At 35.0% G+C, this 18,319-nt stretch overlaps 1 protein-coding gene across 1 annotated transcript in view; it reads right to left on the reverse strand.

Moving 5' to 3' along the window:
- Positions 1–17,783, reverse strand: part of LOC122755012 (cysteine-rich secretory protein 2-like) — a 31,875-nt gene extending 14,092 nt beyond the window's left edge. Inside the window, exons 1-4 of the mRNA XM_044003422.1 lie at positions 17,753–17,783; positions 12,933–13,061; positions 6,968–7,058; positions 4,145–4,290 (exon numbers count right to left, since the gene is read on the reverse strand). Coding sequence (XP_043859357.1) covers positions 4,145–4,290; positions 6,968–7,058; positions 12,933–13,052 — 357 coding nt within the window. The 5' untranslated portion in view covers positions 13,053–13,061; positions 17,753–17,783. The remainder of the gene's footprint in view (positions 1–4,144; positions 4,291–6,967; positions 7,059–12,932; positions 13,062–17,752) is intronic.
- Positions 17,784–18,319: the final 536 nt, after the last annotated feature.

Consider the following 18,319-nt stretch of genomic DNA (forward strand, 5'->3'; position numbering starts at 1 on the left):
TCTGAATCCCATGCATCTGATTAAGTCTGACTCAGTTTCCTCCAATATGTTCGGTGGCATGGACATATATTCCATCCACCTATTTTAAGTCTGGCATACTGCATGGGCAGTACATATTGCTCAAGTGTGGGAATGCTCATATCCCATCATTTCTCTGTTCTTTTGTGGTAACCCCCATAATTATCTCAGGTGTCATGATAAATAACAGTGTTGAATTTGGCCTTGACATCTGTTACCAATTATATTAGATTTTTAATTTCTCATGATGGCATGAGGATAATTAGGCAGATGATGCAAAAAGTGATGAAATAAAGATAAAAATTATTTTTTAAAAATTAATATCGCAGCAATTGTCTTCTCAACTACCCTCCATAAGGGGGGACTATAGTAATATTATAATTTTAAAGAATGTTTCAATTTTTGTTTTATTATGTTTCATGTGTAACAACCAAGATTCTGAATTCCCTTAAACATGTTTTTGAGAACTTTCATTGTTTGATTTGATTATTGACAAAGCTATTTTAGAGTTGTGTTAAGCTCAATTTTGTAGGAAATTTTCCTGGCTGATAACCAGCATCCACACATCAACCCCTGAAAAGACTTCCATTCCACGACTACACCTAGAGGACATCTGAGAAAAGACTTTCAGAGACTTTAAATGAAAAGTTTTGTTTTGTTTTTGTTGTTTTTTTTTTCTCTTTTCTCTTTTTGTTATAATATACACCATCTGTAACATGTATTCTCTGCAGAGGCCCTCCCTTTGCAAGACCAATGTCAAAGCGTCGGTTCATGAGGACAAAAAAAAATCGCCCCTCTGGACAAAACTTTCCTCTCTTCCTTTTCTATATTGTTATTAACATATTGTTAGTTAGCATAGGTTATTATATTCTGTTATTTTTGACTGTTTCATCAAGGAAACGTACCGTTTCTTGAGGAAACAAAGCAGGGAACTGTAACAATTGGAATGACGCCACCTGCTGGAAACTTACTGTAGAAGAGTTCCGCCCATGAAACGAAGGTCTTTGAGGACAAGACCAGGAGTCTTTTCTTTGGAAAAGGAAGTGACACGGACTAGTGGGAGGAGGAAGGAAGAGACTGGCGCTCGCTCTCGCTCTCTTTCCTGGGGACTCTGGTGGAGAAGGGAGCTAGAAACGTGCTCTCCCTTTAATAGATGGGAATCTAGGCCTTTCTCTCTCTCTTTACCAAATTCTTATTCTCCTTAATAAATGCTTAAAAGTCTAACTCTTGCTAAAGCTTGTAATTTATTGGCGACCACTCATTAGATATTTTAGACAGACTAGCTAGAATTTTAGCCCTTAACCTCTCTCTTCTGATGCTGATGGTACACTCCCTTATGGATTATTGCACTATGCTGCCGGTGTGTCTGCCTGCCTCTAGTCTCTCTTCCCTCCAATCCATCCTTAATTCAGCCACCAAAGTGATTTTGTTTATGTTCAGGTTCAATAATTTCACTCCCCTACTCAAACTCCAGTAGTTCCTTGTTACCGGATTAAATACAAAATGTTCTGTTTGGCATTCAAAATCCTTGATAACCTACTCCCCCCCCCCCATAACCTCCTTACTAACTTTTCAGGATTCTTACATCTTATTCCAGGCCACATATTCTTCCAATCAGTGATATTGGCCTTCTGTCTGTTTCACAAACAAGACACTCCATCTCTCAGCTCCACTCATTTTCTCTGGCTATGCCACTTGTCTGCAATGCTCTCCCTCCACAACTCTGCCTACTGGCTCCTTTTAAATCCTGAATGAAATCTTATCTTTTACTACAAGCCTCTCCCAAGGCTTTATTCTAGTGTCTTCCTTCTATTAATAATTTGCTGTTTATCCTATAGATAACTTGCTATGTCTATATTTGTTTGCATGCTGATTGTAAGCTACTTGAGGGTAGGGATTCTTTTGCCTTTTTTGGGTACCTTCAAGGCTTAACATGGAGCCTGGAATATTAGAGGTTTTAATAATTATTGATTCATTAATTTATTGCATTTATTAGATAAGTGGATGAAAATGCATTTTGCCTGGACTATGATATATAGGTGGTCCTGAGACCCAAGCTATTTAGATAGACAATGATCTGTTCCCAGAACAAGTTAAAAGAAACAAAAATCAGTTTATATCTTATTCAGGGAAATGTCTAAGATTTCTTAAAATCCCAATCTCATTGATGTAGCATAAATGTTATCTCTTTAAAATGAATATTCTTCTGATGATACTATATGGTAGTGAAGCATAGAATACCACAGTCTCTGAATTAAAATAAGAAATAACTGAAGGATAAAGGAAAGATGTAGTGGCCATAAGTAGGTTGCATGATGTATGGTGCCAAGAATGATCAGCACATTTAAAGTATCATATAACATTTTATCAAGGACATATATGACAATAAAAGGAGGTAGGCCACTCAGTGAGAATAGGAAGCAACAGGGTATACTAGAAATTCTTTCCAGTGTACAAGGTGAGGGGTTGCAGTGACCTCTATGGTCTTGGGAAAATCATCTACAAAAACTTTATGCAAAAACATCAATGAGAACAGAATCATGAAGAAGGTTTAACTTCTATCTAATGAGGGATTACGCTTACTAATGAAATCACACGTGTTACATTGTACCATTTGTCTAAAACATACATCAAAAAAGTTTGTACTTATTGAGTTAGATGGAAACATATGTATAAACTAGGTAAAATGTGAAAGTAGGAATCTGAAAGTGAAAATATAAAATTTTAAAGGAGCTATTGTTTTTGTTTTCTCTCCTTTTCCCAGGATTACATTGAACAAAAAGCAGAAAACCAAGTAACTAGCAAGAATGCTGGGAGCCATCTCTGAATGTTTATAATATAATGTTTTAATTCTCTTTATCCTGCATTAAATCCCATATATATTTCATGTGGGAATGTTCTCTGAGTTTTTCGTTGCATCATTTTATCAGTTCAAAGATAAAAATTTGGCGGGGATCATATTTCTCTTGTACTATATGTGAAACAAAGCAGCATAAGCAATGGCTTGCCACAGAATAGATATTAAAATACAGAAAATCTATTGAGAATGATCAAGTTGATAAATTGATTGGCTGTTGTCCTTTGTTTTCAAAGAGGACCAAAATAACATCACCCAGTAAGAGTCAAGGTACAGAGTGTCCTACTGTGGCTGATCAGACAATATGAGCTCAGAAGGCTCTATCACAGGTCAGGCACAAATAGTTCACATGAACATGTGGAGTGGAGATACCTCCAAATTTGTGCATCTCATGTTTCTTTTGAGCTACTGAAATTCTGCTTTGCTCATAGAGCACAGTGCCTTCTTTGATGTGGGGTAATAAATTGATTAACTGGGGAACAAAATGACTCTATATAAATGAAAATAAACATTTTAGCCTGAAATAGAAACAAAAAAAATGATAACAAAGGAATTAGGGAAAAAACCCCAAATTAAAAAAACAACAACACATTTTCCCAATTTTCTCATTTAATGTGATGACATAGTCAATTACTGTTTAAATCTTCTAATATATTAGTTTAGCACTGAGATTATCTCAAGTTTTTCTAGACTATGACAAGCCCTGAAGAAATGGAGAGTCTTTGGTTATGAGTTTACTAACAGACTCTATGTTTAAGGATCAGTCTAACTACATTTGCAAAATTTCTTCCCCAGCTTATTCAAATGTTGGCCAACTCATTAATAATACCTACTTTAGTAGCTATAAATATATTATAATTTATATTACTGGAGCGTATTCCCACTAAAATAAATGATATATTCCTATAATACTTAAATAAGTGGTGAAGTGATTAAAATACATTTGTAGTTTATTCCATCTTATTATTCAGTCAGGTCAAATTCTTTTTGAGCTCATTTAGGGTTTTCTTGACAGAGATACTGGAGTGGTTTGCCATTTCCTTCTCCAGTTCATTTTATATCAATAAAACTGAAGCAAACAGGGTTAAGTTACTTGCCCATGGTCTCACAGGTAATAAGTGAGAGGCTAGATTTGAATTCAGGAAGATAAATCTCCTCTGGGCCTGATGCTTCATCTACTGTGCCACCTAACTTCTCTTTACTCACTCTTCTCCTTATTTAATTAAGGATGCATTGCTAATCTATATAAAATATCAATGCACATCTTACCTGAGTATAGTGGCCAATCACTGATTTTGGTTTTGTTGGTCCAGATCCATACTTGAAATTTTTTGACTCATCATACCACATCTGGATTACATTTGACCATGACAAGGGAGAAGAAGAAAACAACAAATTTTCTCCACATAAACTGTCTGGAAGTACAGAAAAATCAGGGTCATAAATTATGCAAGGCTGTTATTTAGTTTTGTCTAATCCCATAAATTACACATAGTAGATCCTAAATAAATCCTTTTGTGGTTGGATTTGAAGCAGATCTACTACACTTTTTTCCCTTCTTATTTTGCAAATTTTCTGTCTTATTGACATCACTGAAAAAGGGACATATGAGATCACCAAATCAGTTACACCACATTGGTTCAGTTCTCTGTTTTTAGTGGATAAATCTCCATGTGCTTCCACGGATTGGCCACTACACTAGTTTTATAGTTAATAGCCCAAAGGACTCAATTCATCATGCAAATATAATAGTATATATATGAAATTGAGAAACATATAAACATATAATATGAAATATAATATATCATGGATATTATCGTATAGAATATTATATTGTGTATTTACATAAGTAAACTATATACATAAGTAATATAAGTATGCATGATATAAATGTTTCTATTTTATTATTTATAAAATATATAAATGATGCTTTATGATATATTATTATATTCTCTAATATTAGATATTTAGTAATTGGAATTAGAGAAAGTAGATCCCCATAGCAAAATTTAAAAAAAAATGTTAGAGACAACTAAGGTCTCCAATCATAACCTCTAAATCTGGAAAGTATTTTCAATATCAACTAGACCCACTCAATTCATTTTTAGAGATGTTGAAATTGAAGACTGAAGAAATGAAGTGGTTTACCTGAAGTCACTCAGGTGATAAATGACTGAGTAGAGATTGAAACTCAGGTTTTATCACTCCAGGTTTGGTACTCTTTCCTTACTATTACACTGTGCTAGACCTGGGACTTGATGAGATTCTCTCTCTCTGTCTCTCTCCCCCTCTCTCTCCCACTCTCTGTCTCTGTCTCTCTGTCTCTCTCTTTCTATTTAGCCTCTTAATACCTGTGTGACTTATCTTGAGTTGAACTCAAGCCCCTTCACTTCCTTCAGTATAGTCTTATGGGAAAACATCATTACTATATCAGAACTTTCCATGTTACATAAATGAACCCAGTCATCATATATCTTGGAAGCATATGTCAGCTGAATCGGGCACATTTTTCTAAAAATATTTTCAACTGTGTACATTGTTGTTATTATGATGTTATTTTGACAATAATTCTACTGTTCTTATCAGCTACCGTGAAGAGGCAGTATACTTTTATGCTACTTACTACTTAAGCATAAATCATTCTACTTAGTTTTATTTGTATGTGAGTTCTTTGAAGAAGGGACTACTCAAGTTTTGACTATTATAGTCATAGTGCCCAGAAGAATATGTGATATGCAGTAGAGATTTTGTAATTGTATATTAAGTATAATTTACTTTTAGAGAGAAAGTTTAAAAAAACTGACTGGGGTTGCTGAGAGTGAGCATGTGCTTCTGGTATATTCCTACTGTATGGCTTTCTGGAAAAAGCCAAAGAATGACAGGTATAACTTGCCAACCCAACTTCTATGTAGTCATAGAAGAACAGTAATTATCTCTTTCTGGCACATAAATACTAGGAGGATAATTTGTGTATTTATAAAAGATGTCATCTGCCAAAATCCTCTTGGAGCATAATCCTTTTATAAAATAGATCCATTTCAACTTGCTCAGCCAACATTAACATAGAATATTCTAATGCTGTCAATTGCATATGTAATATTTCACATAAGTAATATTTATTTACTGGTGACAAAAATGAAATAACTGAAGAATATCCTTAGGGTCCAGTTGCATATGTAGTATGAAAAGAACTTCTATAAATAGTATCAGTAACTGATTAAACATGTCATAAAACTTCTATGGGCTGGAGTTGTTTTTAGATATCTGGAATTATACGTATGCACTTCCAGGTAAACAATCTAATCCTTTCCTAAATGTTGTATTTACCTCAAAACTCATTTCCCTCTGTCTCTCTCTTCCTCCTCTGTCTCTCTGTCTCTCTGCTGTCTCTCTGTCTCTTTCTGTCTCTCTGTCTCTGTCTCTTTCTGTCTTTGTCCCTCTGTGTGTCTCTCTGTTTGTGTATGTCTTGGTTATTAAGAAGCTGAAATGAAGTAATACACGTTAAACTTTTTGCAAATGTTAAAAGTTTTTTTTTTATCAATACTAACTATTCTTCTAACCATTTTTATAAATGGTATTGGTCAGTGATTCAACATGTCATAAAAATTCCATAGGCTGGAGTTATTTTTAGATACCTGGAATTATAGGTCTGTTCTCTCTTCCTCCATCCATAATCAATCCATCCATCAAATATCCACCCACTGCTTACCTTAGTAACACATATATTGGTTCTTATTGGTTCTTTTATTCTGGGTTTAATATTGTATTAGAGAAAGTGGATCTTCATAGCAAAACAAAAATGTTAGAGACAAGTAAGGCCTCCAATAATAAAATCTAAGATCTAAATGTGGAAAGGACTTTATAAGTCACTTTGGTCAACCCATTCATTTTTTAGATGATGAAACTGAAGTCAGGAGAAATGAAATTGTTCTCCTGAGGTTACACAAGTGTATATGACAGAGTGTGATTCAAATACAGGTTCTGTGACTCCAAGTTCAGTAATCTTTCCTCAGCACCACATCCTCCCTGCTGAATTGTGACACCATGGAGTTGCTGAGAATGTCTTTAGGACAGCTATAATTATATACCTACTTGTAATCATCCTCTTGAATGGGGGACTATGGTCCTTTGTACATTCCTTAGACCAATTTCTGGCATTTTGTGCAGCCTTTTCATTCCATTCCTTAAGTTGAAGAATAAGAATCTGTTACATAATGTTGTAACTAGTGTATAAAATATTTTCTTGATAATTCAATTCAACTTAGCATATTCATTAATTTTCAGCCATGAAATCTTTTCATAGTTGTGGAAGAGCTAAAAAAGCAGCAAACCCATAGCAGTTGATGTTAAATCTTTACAAGGAAATACTTGAAGAAACATTTGGGTTAACTGAGCAATAATTTTAACATTCCCAAGGTCTTCCCCTGTGCAAAGACCCATCTTATTTTTAAACACATATATTCTCTGTGTAATGCTATATATTTGCATTCTTACAATTCTACAATCTTTATGGAATCAAAGTTGTAGCTCACCTGAGATCAAATAGAAAGACACATGGTGAAATGTAAGATCTCATTAGTGATAAACTATGTACAAGAAGTTAGCTAAAAAGATAGAAATGTATGATCAGAAAAAGAGGTGGACTGTTCATATGTTGAGACAGAGAGAAAATGTGACCTATAAAAAGATTTACAGAAAGTTCTCTTCTGGGGGAATCTATGAAAGAACTTAGAGAAGGATTACACAGGTACATTGTAGACCTAAATATAATATTCTTTGACCCTGTGGACATGGGTTTAAATTTTGACTCTGCTGCTAACTAGCTACAACAAGCATGTTCACTTCTGTATGTCTGTTTTGTTTTGTTTTGTTTAGTTTTGTTTTACTGGATCTGTTATTTCACTAAGTTAAGGATTTCTGTCTGAGAAAACTCCCTTTACCAATGCAAAATGGCAGCTATTCCATTTATAGTCTGAAGGAGTTGCCTCAGACACTGAGATGCTTAGTAATTTACACAGAGTTTCATCACAGAGTCTGTATGGCAGGGGCAGGATTCAAATCATCATTTTCTTGACTCCAAAGCCTATCCTTTATTTACTGAAACATGTTGTTTCTCTGTTTACATTTCCATCAAGTTAGTGATCTTTATGGTACCTTCCTGATCAGGTCTTTATAATTCTAGTGATTCCCAAAAGTTTATGTTCATAATTTGATGGGTTAATATCTGTTATTTCAGTGACACATGGATTCCCTACTTATTCTATAAGATTCCTATCCAAGTTCTCTCATAGAACCTTCAGAGGATATCTACATAATTTATATCTTCATCAAATAATGTGATATCAATACAAGCTATTCCCAAAAGAGATTTGGAAATTCCTTTTGCTGGGTGACTAAAGGGCCTATCAAGATGTATTTTAGAACAAGGAACAGACCTCCTTAAACTAAAATCATAGGTATATACTCCCATCTAGTGGTGATACAGGTGAATTACTTAAACATACCCTTCTGATTTTATGTTTAATGCTATTTCATCATCTTGTTTTGTTTTTTTAAACTGGTTGTCCAGCACAATATTGTTCAGGTAACATGGTGGCTTAGGACACAATGATAAGAAGGTAAAGATGAAAGAATCCATTCTTATATGAGCCATTTAATTTCATATGGATTAAAATTATATCACATGGCCATTTTAAATTTACAAATAAATGCAGTTACAGAGATGTTACATGTTTAAATGAAATATGTCCTTAGTATTTACATGCCCTCAAAACATGTGAGGAACTACTACTGACTTATTGTTGTTATGTTGTTCTAACTGCTCTTGGCAAAAAGCAAAGAGGCCTTAGTTCATGTTCCTGTGTAGTCACTGACTAGCCAATTGGCCTATAGTCATTTCTTCATATCGCTGACTTCAGTATCCCTGCCCCCCACTACGAAATGACAGTATTCAAATAAATCAAACATAATTCTCCTTCCAACTCTAAAATTTGTGTAAATCCATTCTTATTGTCTTATCTCATGCACCATGTGACTATCTGCATCCATTTTCAAAAATGAATTTATAAGTGCAGTAAATTCAGAAAACCTGCAAGCATTCCTAGAATATACCTTAGGCCCAAACCAGCTCTCAACCTGAAGTCTTTTGGGATTAGTGACAATTCTTCCTGAATATGACCATCAAGCTCATCTTTCTAAAATATTTTTTCTCATGTTACTTCCACGTTCAAGAACTTCCCATTTTCTATTGGGTCAAGTCCAATTTTTCTCATCTTGGTATTTAAGGGTGTTTATAATCTAGACTCATCCTAATTTTGTAGTTTTATTCTTCAATATGAACCATACATCCTAGGCAAGGTATTTTCCCCACTGTCTTCTACATATGCTTTTATTTTTCTATCTTCTAACTTCAAAAATAATTTTCTCCTTGTCTCTACTTATTCACTTCTTTATTTGTCTTTCAGGCTTATCCCATGTTCTTACACTTCTGTTAAATTTCTGATCAACTGTACATATATGCACACATAATATACACATATGTATGTGTATTATGGATATCAAGAGGCAGCTAGATAGCTCAGTGGATAGAGTTTGGGCCCTGGAGTCAGGAATACCTGAGTTCAAATCTGGCTTTAGACACTCTGTTTTGTGACCACTTAAGCTCTGTTTGCCTTAATCTTTCACTTGAGAAAGAAATGGCAAACTACTTTAGTCCCTATGCAAGAAAGCTCCATGGATATTTTCACCCATAGGATCTTCAACAGAGAGACCCAGCAGAATGACTGAACAATTATGTATGTAAGTAGTTAATTCAATTGAATAGAGGTACAGAGGCTATCAGATCATGCAGAGGAAAAAGTGAAAAATAGTAGAAGTAGATAATGATTCCTTGACTTGTGATACTAAGACATATATAAAAACACATGTAATGACTAATAAAATATAGATAAATCTTTTTATTTCCAGGGACATATATTTAATCTATAACAATGAAACTGCAAAGATCACCAAACAGATGACAAATCAGACATAACCTAAAAAGTATGGCTAATGACTATGAAGGCTTGGGAACGAAATTGAAGATTTTAAGAACATTAATTGTGTTTTCTTCTCTGATGCCCATTGAAGACAAGGGATGTAAAAGAGCTTAATCGTGACTCTGATTGCTTCACATGTATTTGTTTCCACTTTCTTGAAAGATGCTAACTGCCTAAGAATAGGACATAAATTGTTATACTTTTGTGTAAATCAGTTGAAAAGCACTTATTAATCACATCATATTTGCAAGAATCATTATTAATTAAAAAGGAAACAATTAAAAAATAGAATGCTCTTGACTGTGGGGCAAGAAATACATGTACAAATGTTAATTACACAGAAAATATGTACATGGTAAGTTTTTTTGCGGGGGAGAATTAGTAACTGAGGTGATCAGGAAAGACTTCCTGTATATGAGGGTGTTTAAGCAGAGTTTTGAAAGAAATTAGTCACTTTAAGAGGCAGAAGTTAGGAGAAAGTACGTTTTAAAAATGAGGAGTAGTGAAGGCAAAAGTGTTTGATCAGATTGGCTCAAAAAGGGAATTACATACACACTCAGCTGAGTATAGTAATCGATCTTACCCTGCAGGAAAGCAGGAGGGGGAAGGGGATAAGGGGGGGGGATGATAAAAGAGAGGGCAGATGGGGGAGGGGGCAGTCAGAAGCAAAACACTTTTGAGGAGGTACAGGGTAAAAAGATATAGAGAATAGAGTAAATGTCTCAGGGAGGGAATAGAATGGAGGGAACTGTGAAAATTTGAAGCAAGTTTGTCTGACAAAGGCCTCATTTCTCAAAAACATAAAGAACTGACTCAAATTTAATAGGATTAGAACCATACCCCAAATGATAAATGACCAAAAGACACGAAGGGTTTAAAAATGAAGTAATAAAAGCTGTCTATAGCCATATTTTTTTAAAAGTGCTCTGATTTCCTATTGATTAGAAAGATGCAAGTCAGGACAATTCTGGGGTACTACCTCATACCTATTGGATTGGATAATAGGACAGCCGAGGAAAACAACTGATGTCGTGGAGGATATGGGGAAAATTAGACATTAATGCACTGTTGGTGGAGTTGTAAACTGATTCAAACATTCTGTAGAGCAATTTGGAATTATGGATAAAGAGATATAAAACCATCATATAATCTTTGACTTAATAATACCACTACTAGGTCAATATCCAAAAAGAGTTTAAAAAATCAAAAAGTTATAGGACCTGTATGTACAAAAATATTGGCAGCCCTTTTCTGGTGCAAAGAATTAGAAATTGAGGAGATGCCCATCAATTGGGGAATGGCTGAATGAATTGTGGGATGAGATTATGATGGAACACTATTGTGCTATAAGAAATGATGAGCAGGACATTCTCAGAAAAACCTGGACTTAAATGAGCTGATGCAAATTGAAATGTACTGTATACAAAGTAACAGCAATATTGTAAGATGATCAGCTGTAAATAACTTAGCTATTCTCAGTAATACAATGATCCAAGAGAACTCTGAAGGTCAGATTAATCTCCATATAAAGATTTGACAGTGTCTGATAGTGTCAGATTGAAGCATAATTTTTTTAGTTCTTTTTTCCAAAGGGTTTTTTATTGTTTTCTTTCACAAGCTGACTAATGTGGAAATGTTTTGCATGATTACACATATATAACTTATCTTGAATTGCTAGCATTCTTAAGGGGGGTGAGGAGGAAAGGAAGAAGAGAATTTGGACATAGAGTTTTAAAATTGACTTTAAAATGTTTTTACATGTAATTGGGGGAAAATAAAATTCTAAAAATTCTAAAAAAAAAAATTGCAATGGAAAAAAAGGTGTGGAACTTGAAATGGATTGGCATGTATGAGATACAATAAGAAAGCAAGTTTGACCCAACAAGACCCTTACTGCAGTAACCTCCTTCAAATTTTAGCTCAAATACTATGTTACACAGGAAACTTTTCCATTTTGCCAACCTGTTAGTACTTTCTCCTCTTTCTCATTATCTTTTTTTTTTTTGAGGCAGTTGGAGTTAAGTGATTTCCTTGGGTTCACACAAATAGATACTGGGATCCTCCTGATTCTAGCACCAGTGCTATATCCACTCTACCACCGGGGTGCCCCCTCCCCCATTATTTTGTAATCATTTTAAATTTTGCAAACATTTTGCATTTTATTTGTTTTATACCTGGTGTTTTCACCACTAGAATGTAAGCTCCCTGAGGATAAAAGTTATTTTAATTTGTCTGTGAATTTTTAGTATGCAGCATATTGACTGATGAACAGAAGATATTTAATAACAATGTACTGATTAATCAATTGTTTGGTTGTTTTTTGTTTTTGTTTTTTTGTTTTTTGCAGGGCAATGAAGGTTAAGTGACTCACCCAGGGTCACACAGCTAGTAAGTGTCAAGTATCTGAGGTTGGATTTGAACTCAGGTCTTCCTGAATCCAGGGCTGGTGCTTTATCCACTGTGCCACCTATCTGCCCCTGATTAATCAATTGTTGAGCAAAGAAGTAACATAATCAAACTGTGCTTTAGAAAAAAACAAACATGTTAACAAGTTGCCTATCTGTGCGCCCCACTTCACATAGCTGGGAGAATAAATAATAAGTGTGCAATCAATTCTTATTGATTGAATTGAATTTTGTTTTGTATTGCTTTTAATGAAACAGAGTTCTGAGCATATCTGGGGATGTGGGTTTTAGACCAAAGTTCTACCACACTGTAGCTTGGCCTCCCTCACCCAGTTTTCCTCTCTCTTATGAAGGGAAAGGAGCACCTAGATTTTCCTCAGATCCAATTTTCTTTCTTAGTATAATTAATCAGAACTTCAAGGTCATTCCTATGGCCAATGCATTCAGATTCCTGCTTCTGGAAGAGAAGAATCTGTCGTTAATCAACTTGCAATTTCTCCCAAAGTGTTTTTGGTTTTGATTTTTTGGAATTTTATTTACTGATAAATAGGTAAGGTAGGGTATGTATTGCCATTTCTGGATTACACTTCATTCACTTTATAGTTCAGATCTTACCATTTTCAGCATATTTCTGGCTTTGGGAATTACTCCCCTCCTGAGGGCATTATGTTTGTCAACAATTTCTTCCTGGACATTTGCAGCTTTAGTAGAAACCATTTCATATTGGACCCTCATTGACTCACCCTGTTCCAAGAAAGGTAATTTGGCTTTAGTTTTTTTTTTTTAATTGTTGTTTCAATATGATAATGTTGAGATAATTACTAAGAAGGTGTGTGAGTATTCATATTTGAAAGGAAATGTTCTTCCAAGAGATATAGTATTTTTAGATACCTTATTTACCTGTCTTTTTACATACCCATATTTATTTGGATGTATGTATATATATTACCATATATCTATATATACAGATCTATATCTATCTATATCTGCTCATTGATGATTGATTATTAAGCAGGAAAATGACATAATCAGATTAGACAGATTATGATATTGATATGTATATATGCATATATATGTCACAAGTATATATCATGGTAGATAAGAGGTAGACAGCAAACAATATTGTATGGGTAGAACAGCATAGATATTTTAATTAATAATGCTTTATGGTAGCAGTCATAGAAAGCTGATATTCAGAGATTTAGAGCTGGAAAATACTTTATAGTTCATTTAGTCTAACCTACTTCCTACTACTCATTATACAAATGAGGAAACTAAGTATCAGGGAGGAGCAGTGACTTGCCCAAGATCACACAGATAAAGTGTGACAGATCTTAGATTTTAATCCAATTCTTTTGACTCTAAATTCATCAGTTTCTGTTGCATCATACTATCATACCTCCTTGAGTTTATTTTTTTAAAGAACTGTGTAATTAGATTACAATTGTAAAATAAAAACTCTCATCTGTGAATAAATCCAGATGAATTCTTAGACTTCAATTATATACATGTCCTAGTGTTAGTCACTTAGCCCCCCTGGCCATCAGTTTCCTCTTCTGAAAATTAATGAAGTTGGATTAGAGCAGGACTTCTTCAACTTTTCCACTTGAGACCTATTTTTGTCTGAGAATTTTTACATGACCCCAGATACTTAGGTATATAAAAATGGGGATACAAAAAATGTCGCCAAATTTTTCATGATCCCCACATTTACTTATATGATTGCCAACATGGAGTCATGACCCACAGTTTAAGAAGCTAGGGATTAGATCACATATGGGGTCTCTTCCATTTCTAGTTCTAGGATATGTTATCCCATGAACCGTAAAACTAAAAAAGAATGATAAGAAAATCACTCCATTTTTCTAAGCATTTTGCTTAAGTGTGCATAAGGGTTTGTATTAAACTGTATGTTATTTTGGTCCTCCTGACAATCTCCCCTTCTAGTTAGTAAGTTTATAACTAGCTAGTTATAAACTTATAGCAGGAAGTAAGATTGCCAAGGGGGACCTAGAAGTCACATACAAATTGTTTAAAAGATAAAAGGTGCATAATTTGCAAAATATATCATACATTTTCCCAAAATCACATCCTGGTAACATGTACAAAATCAGGGGAAGTCATCTAGGTTTTGCTGTCTTTTGGTTCTATAGTAACTAAATCTCAGACAAGTGCTAGACATCCTTAATGAGACCAATAGAACACTAAATGCTACTGATAACTGAGATGAGTGTATTTGCTAATTTTAAAGTTTTACCAACAATTTTGAGATGATTTGGATTTATTAATCAACTAAGATCAAGGTGGTATGGATAAGATTTAATCTGCCCCCCCCAAAAATAAAACACTATTAAAAATGTGAACTCAAACCCCTGTTTCCTGAATACTCTCCCATCTCCATCAGGTTTATTATGCTGTCTAATATTCCGAACTCTAATCTATAGTTACATGAATGATTCTTTGTGCTTCACCCCCTCTTCATTAATATTGCCATGCTGCCTGCCTCCCTTCACCACTCCGTCCCTTCCCGTGCTTTTTGCCTGCCCTTTCTCTATAAGTTCTAATATTTTTCATGTCTGTTTGGACCTACACCCTCTGTGCCAAATTAAGGTGTTTGCAGCTTCATTCCCCATGGTCAACATGGTCTTTCCTGGCAGGTAACAGGCCGGCCCCATTTCATAATTTCATTCAGGATTTCTATAACAAGAGAAGTTAGAAAGTGTTTCATGAAGTCAAAAGGCTCATATATTTGATCTGAATAAGAAAATTCTAGCTTTCCTATATTTTCTTTTGTTTTGGTTTTTTTTGTTTGTTTTTTTTAGTGAGGCAGTTGGGGTTAAGTGACTTGCCCAGGGTCACACAGCTAGTAAGTGTTAATTGTCTGAGGCTGGATTTGAACTCAGGTACTCCTGACTCCAGAGATGGTGCTCTATCCACTGCGCCATCTAGCTGCCCCTCCTATATTTTCTTTTAAGAAAATTTACAATAAGCAAAGATCCATGGATCAGGTTAGCACTCAAACATATAAGTAGAGAAACAATGAAACAAACTTACTGGGACAAAATCAACTTTCACTCTTTATGACAATCTTATTTTTCATAAGGATCAAGGATCTAGAAATAGGATCTCAGATGCCATCTAGTTCAACCTCCTTTTTAAAAAAAAAAATCTGATTTAGGATTAAGGAAGTTAAGAGAATTGTCCAAGGTCACTGAGGTTATAAAGATTAGAGTTGGGATTTGAATGCAAGTCTTCTGATTTCAAAGCCAACACTTTCTCTCCATGTTATGCTAAGCCATAACACTTTTATCTATCTCTATCTCTATCTCTATCTCTATCTCTATCTCTATCTCTATATCTTTTGCTATCCATTGATTCATAAAAAGGTAGAGTTAGAAGGGTGCTTAATTAACATGACAACATCTTCTGAATGCTAGGGGCACAGGTGAAGTTAGGTGGCATAATGCATGCCTAGGCCTAGAGTCAGGAAGACCTGAATTCAAATCTGGTCTCAGATAATTACTAGTTGAATAATCCTGGGCAAATCTCTATTTGCCTTAGTTTCCTCATCTTCGAAATTAGCTGGAAAAGTAATTGGTAAACCACTCCAGTATGTTTGCCAAAAACAAACAAACAAACAAACCCAAATGGGTTCATAAAGAGTTGGACATGACTGAAATGACTGAACCAAAATGGTCATAGGTAGGTTTGTACAACTATTCTTTGCTTTTGTTTGTTTGTTTGTTTTCTATGAGGCAATCAGGGTTAAGTGACTTGCCCAGGATTACACAGCTAGTAAATGTCAAGTGCCTGAGGCTGGATTTGAACTCAGGTCCTCCTGAATCCAGGGTTGGTGCTCTATCCACTGTGCCACCTAGCTGCCCCTGGTTTGTACAGCTATTGCTGTGTACCACATGTCCGTGGTCTCAGAATTAGTTGTGTGGGGCAGATGATTGATAAGTAGAGCTGAGGGAAAGGAAAAATCAAAGGCCCAACAACAACCAATGTGTCATCTTATTATTGAGTCATCATAATGACACAGACAGGCAGTATGGCAGAGTGGATAGCTTGCTGGGTATGGAGTCAGGAAGACCTAATTTTGTGAAATACTTTTCTTTTTGTTTTTCTGGTTTTTGTTTGTTTGTTTTTGTGTGGGGCAATGAGGGTTAAGTGACTTGCCCAGGATTACACAGCTAGTAAGTGTCAAGTGTCTGAGGCTGGATTTGAACTTAGGTCCTCCTGACTCCAGGGCTGATACTTTATCCACTGCACAACCTAGCTGCCCCATAGGAAGACCTAATTTCAAATTGTACTTCACATAATTAAACATATGACTCTAGGCCAGTCACTCAACCTCTTGGACCCTTTTCCTTAGCTGTTATAAAGAGGCAGTTGGATTAAATGGATTTTCATGTCTGTTCAAACACGCAGTCTAAAATCTATGGTCTTATAACTCTCCCACATCTCATCTTATATTCTGCCTGTTATTGGATATCATGAATTCATGAAGTAGTGGAAAAAGCCTTGGACTCTGAGTCAAAGGATCACAGTTCCAGTCCTAGACCCACTTACTAGCTATATGATATTCAACAATTTATTTTAATTCTTGTTGCTTCAGTTTCTTCATCTGCAAGATGATGGGAGATAGGACTAGATGACCTTTAAAGTGCCTTCTCTTTCAGAAGTAAGTATGTAATGTTGTGGATGCTCATGGACAGTAACTAGTATATGTATATATTATATGTATTGTAACTGATAGGGCATATATGTACATATATAACAATTGTATTTCATAGTTAATCATAAAATTGGCTCTGGCTAGAATTATTAGATATTCTTGAGGGGTTTTTTTACATTTTAAAAATATTTCTTCTAGTGAATTAGAAGATCTTTTGTCACACTAAATATCTGGAGAACATTTAAATATGTACCAAACAATGGTTAGGTGATGGTTATGTAGGAATTCAACAAAAGTTGTGGGGAGAAGAATCTAGGTATTTCAATGAAAAACTATAAACATTTTGATGAAGTAACTTAATTGTTCAGATGCAGTGGCCATTCCCCAGAATTGCTAAAGAACAGTCATTGATTTTGACCACCACTATCCCTTTGGAGATGTAGTAGGTTTGGTGGGAAGATGTCAATGCATAGAGATCTTAGAAGAAAGAGAGTTTCAGAGTGTTGTGGAGTTAGCAGAAATGGTAAGGTACAGAAGGAACCAAATGCGGATGTGAGGCACTGTAATAGTCAAGGATCACCCTGAGGAAGAACTATGTTCCCCCTCCATATTACCTACACCTAGAACCTCAGGGATAGGGGAGGGGATGACCCAGTTGTCTTCCTTCCTTTTTTGGTTGAATGTTGTTTTGTAATAATTGTCAGCCTACTTTGTGTAACATGAAAACCAATCAGGTAATAAACAGTGAAGTTCATACCTTTATAATTGAGACAGCCCAGAAAGCTGCAGCAACCAAGCAGAAGAGTTTTCTCATGGCCATAGCTGAAAAATAAATGATTTTACTTTTCATTGGGTTATAGGACTTAGAACAAGAAAGAGGAGCGCAGATTTCCCTAAGGTAAAATACAGACCATAGGGATCAGAGTCAGGATTTGATCCTTGCTCCTTTGATTCCAAATGCTCTACATCCAAAGTAATTTTTTCATTTCCCCCTGTTTTTCTTACAACAACCCTTCCAAGAATACAACATTAAAACTTTCATGTCATTCTCAGTGAAGACAAGTGTAGAGACTTTTCAAAAGATCACATAACAGGGTTTTAATCAATCGTCAAATTATTTTCAGTCTTTTGAGCACATAATTCATTAAGAGATATAGAACAGAATCAAAGAATCACTAAAGGATAGAGACCTCAAGTTATTAAAACTAGCTTTCCTTCTCAAGAGGACTAATTAAAGTTAACTCCCTAATTCTTATCCATAGAAGAAGGGACTATTGTGTGTGAACTGGGCAACCCAGATTTTTTGTTTAAGGACTAGCTCTGG

The sequence above is a fragment of the Dromiciops gliroides genome, chromosome 4, assembly GCF_019393635.1.
Source record: "Dromiciops gliroides isolate mDroGli1 chromosome 4, mDroGli1.pri, whole genome shotgun sequence".
NCBI lineage: Eukaryota > Metazoa > Chordata > Mammalia > Microbiotheria > Microbiotheriidae > Dromiciops > Dromiciops gliroides.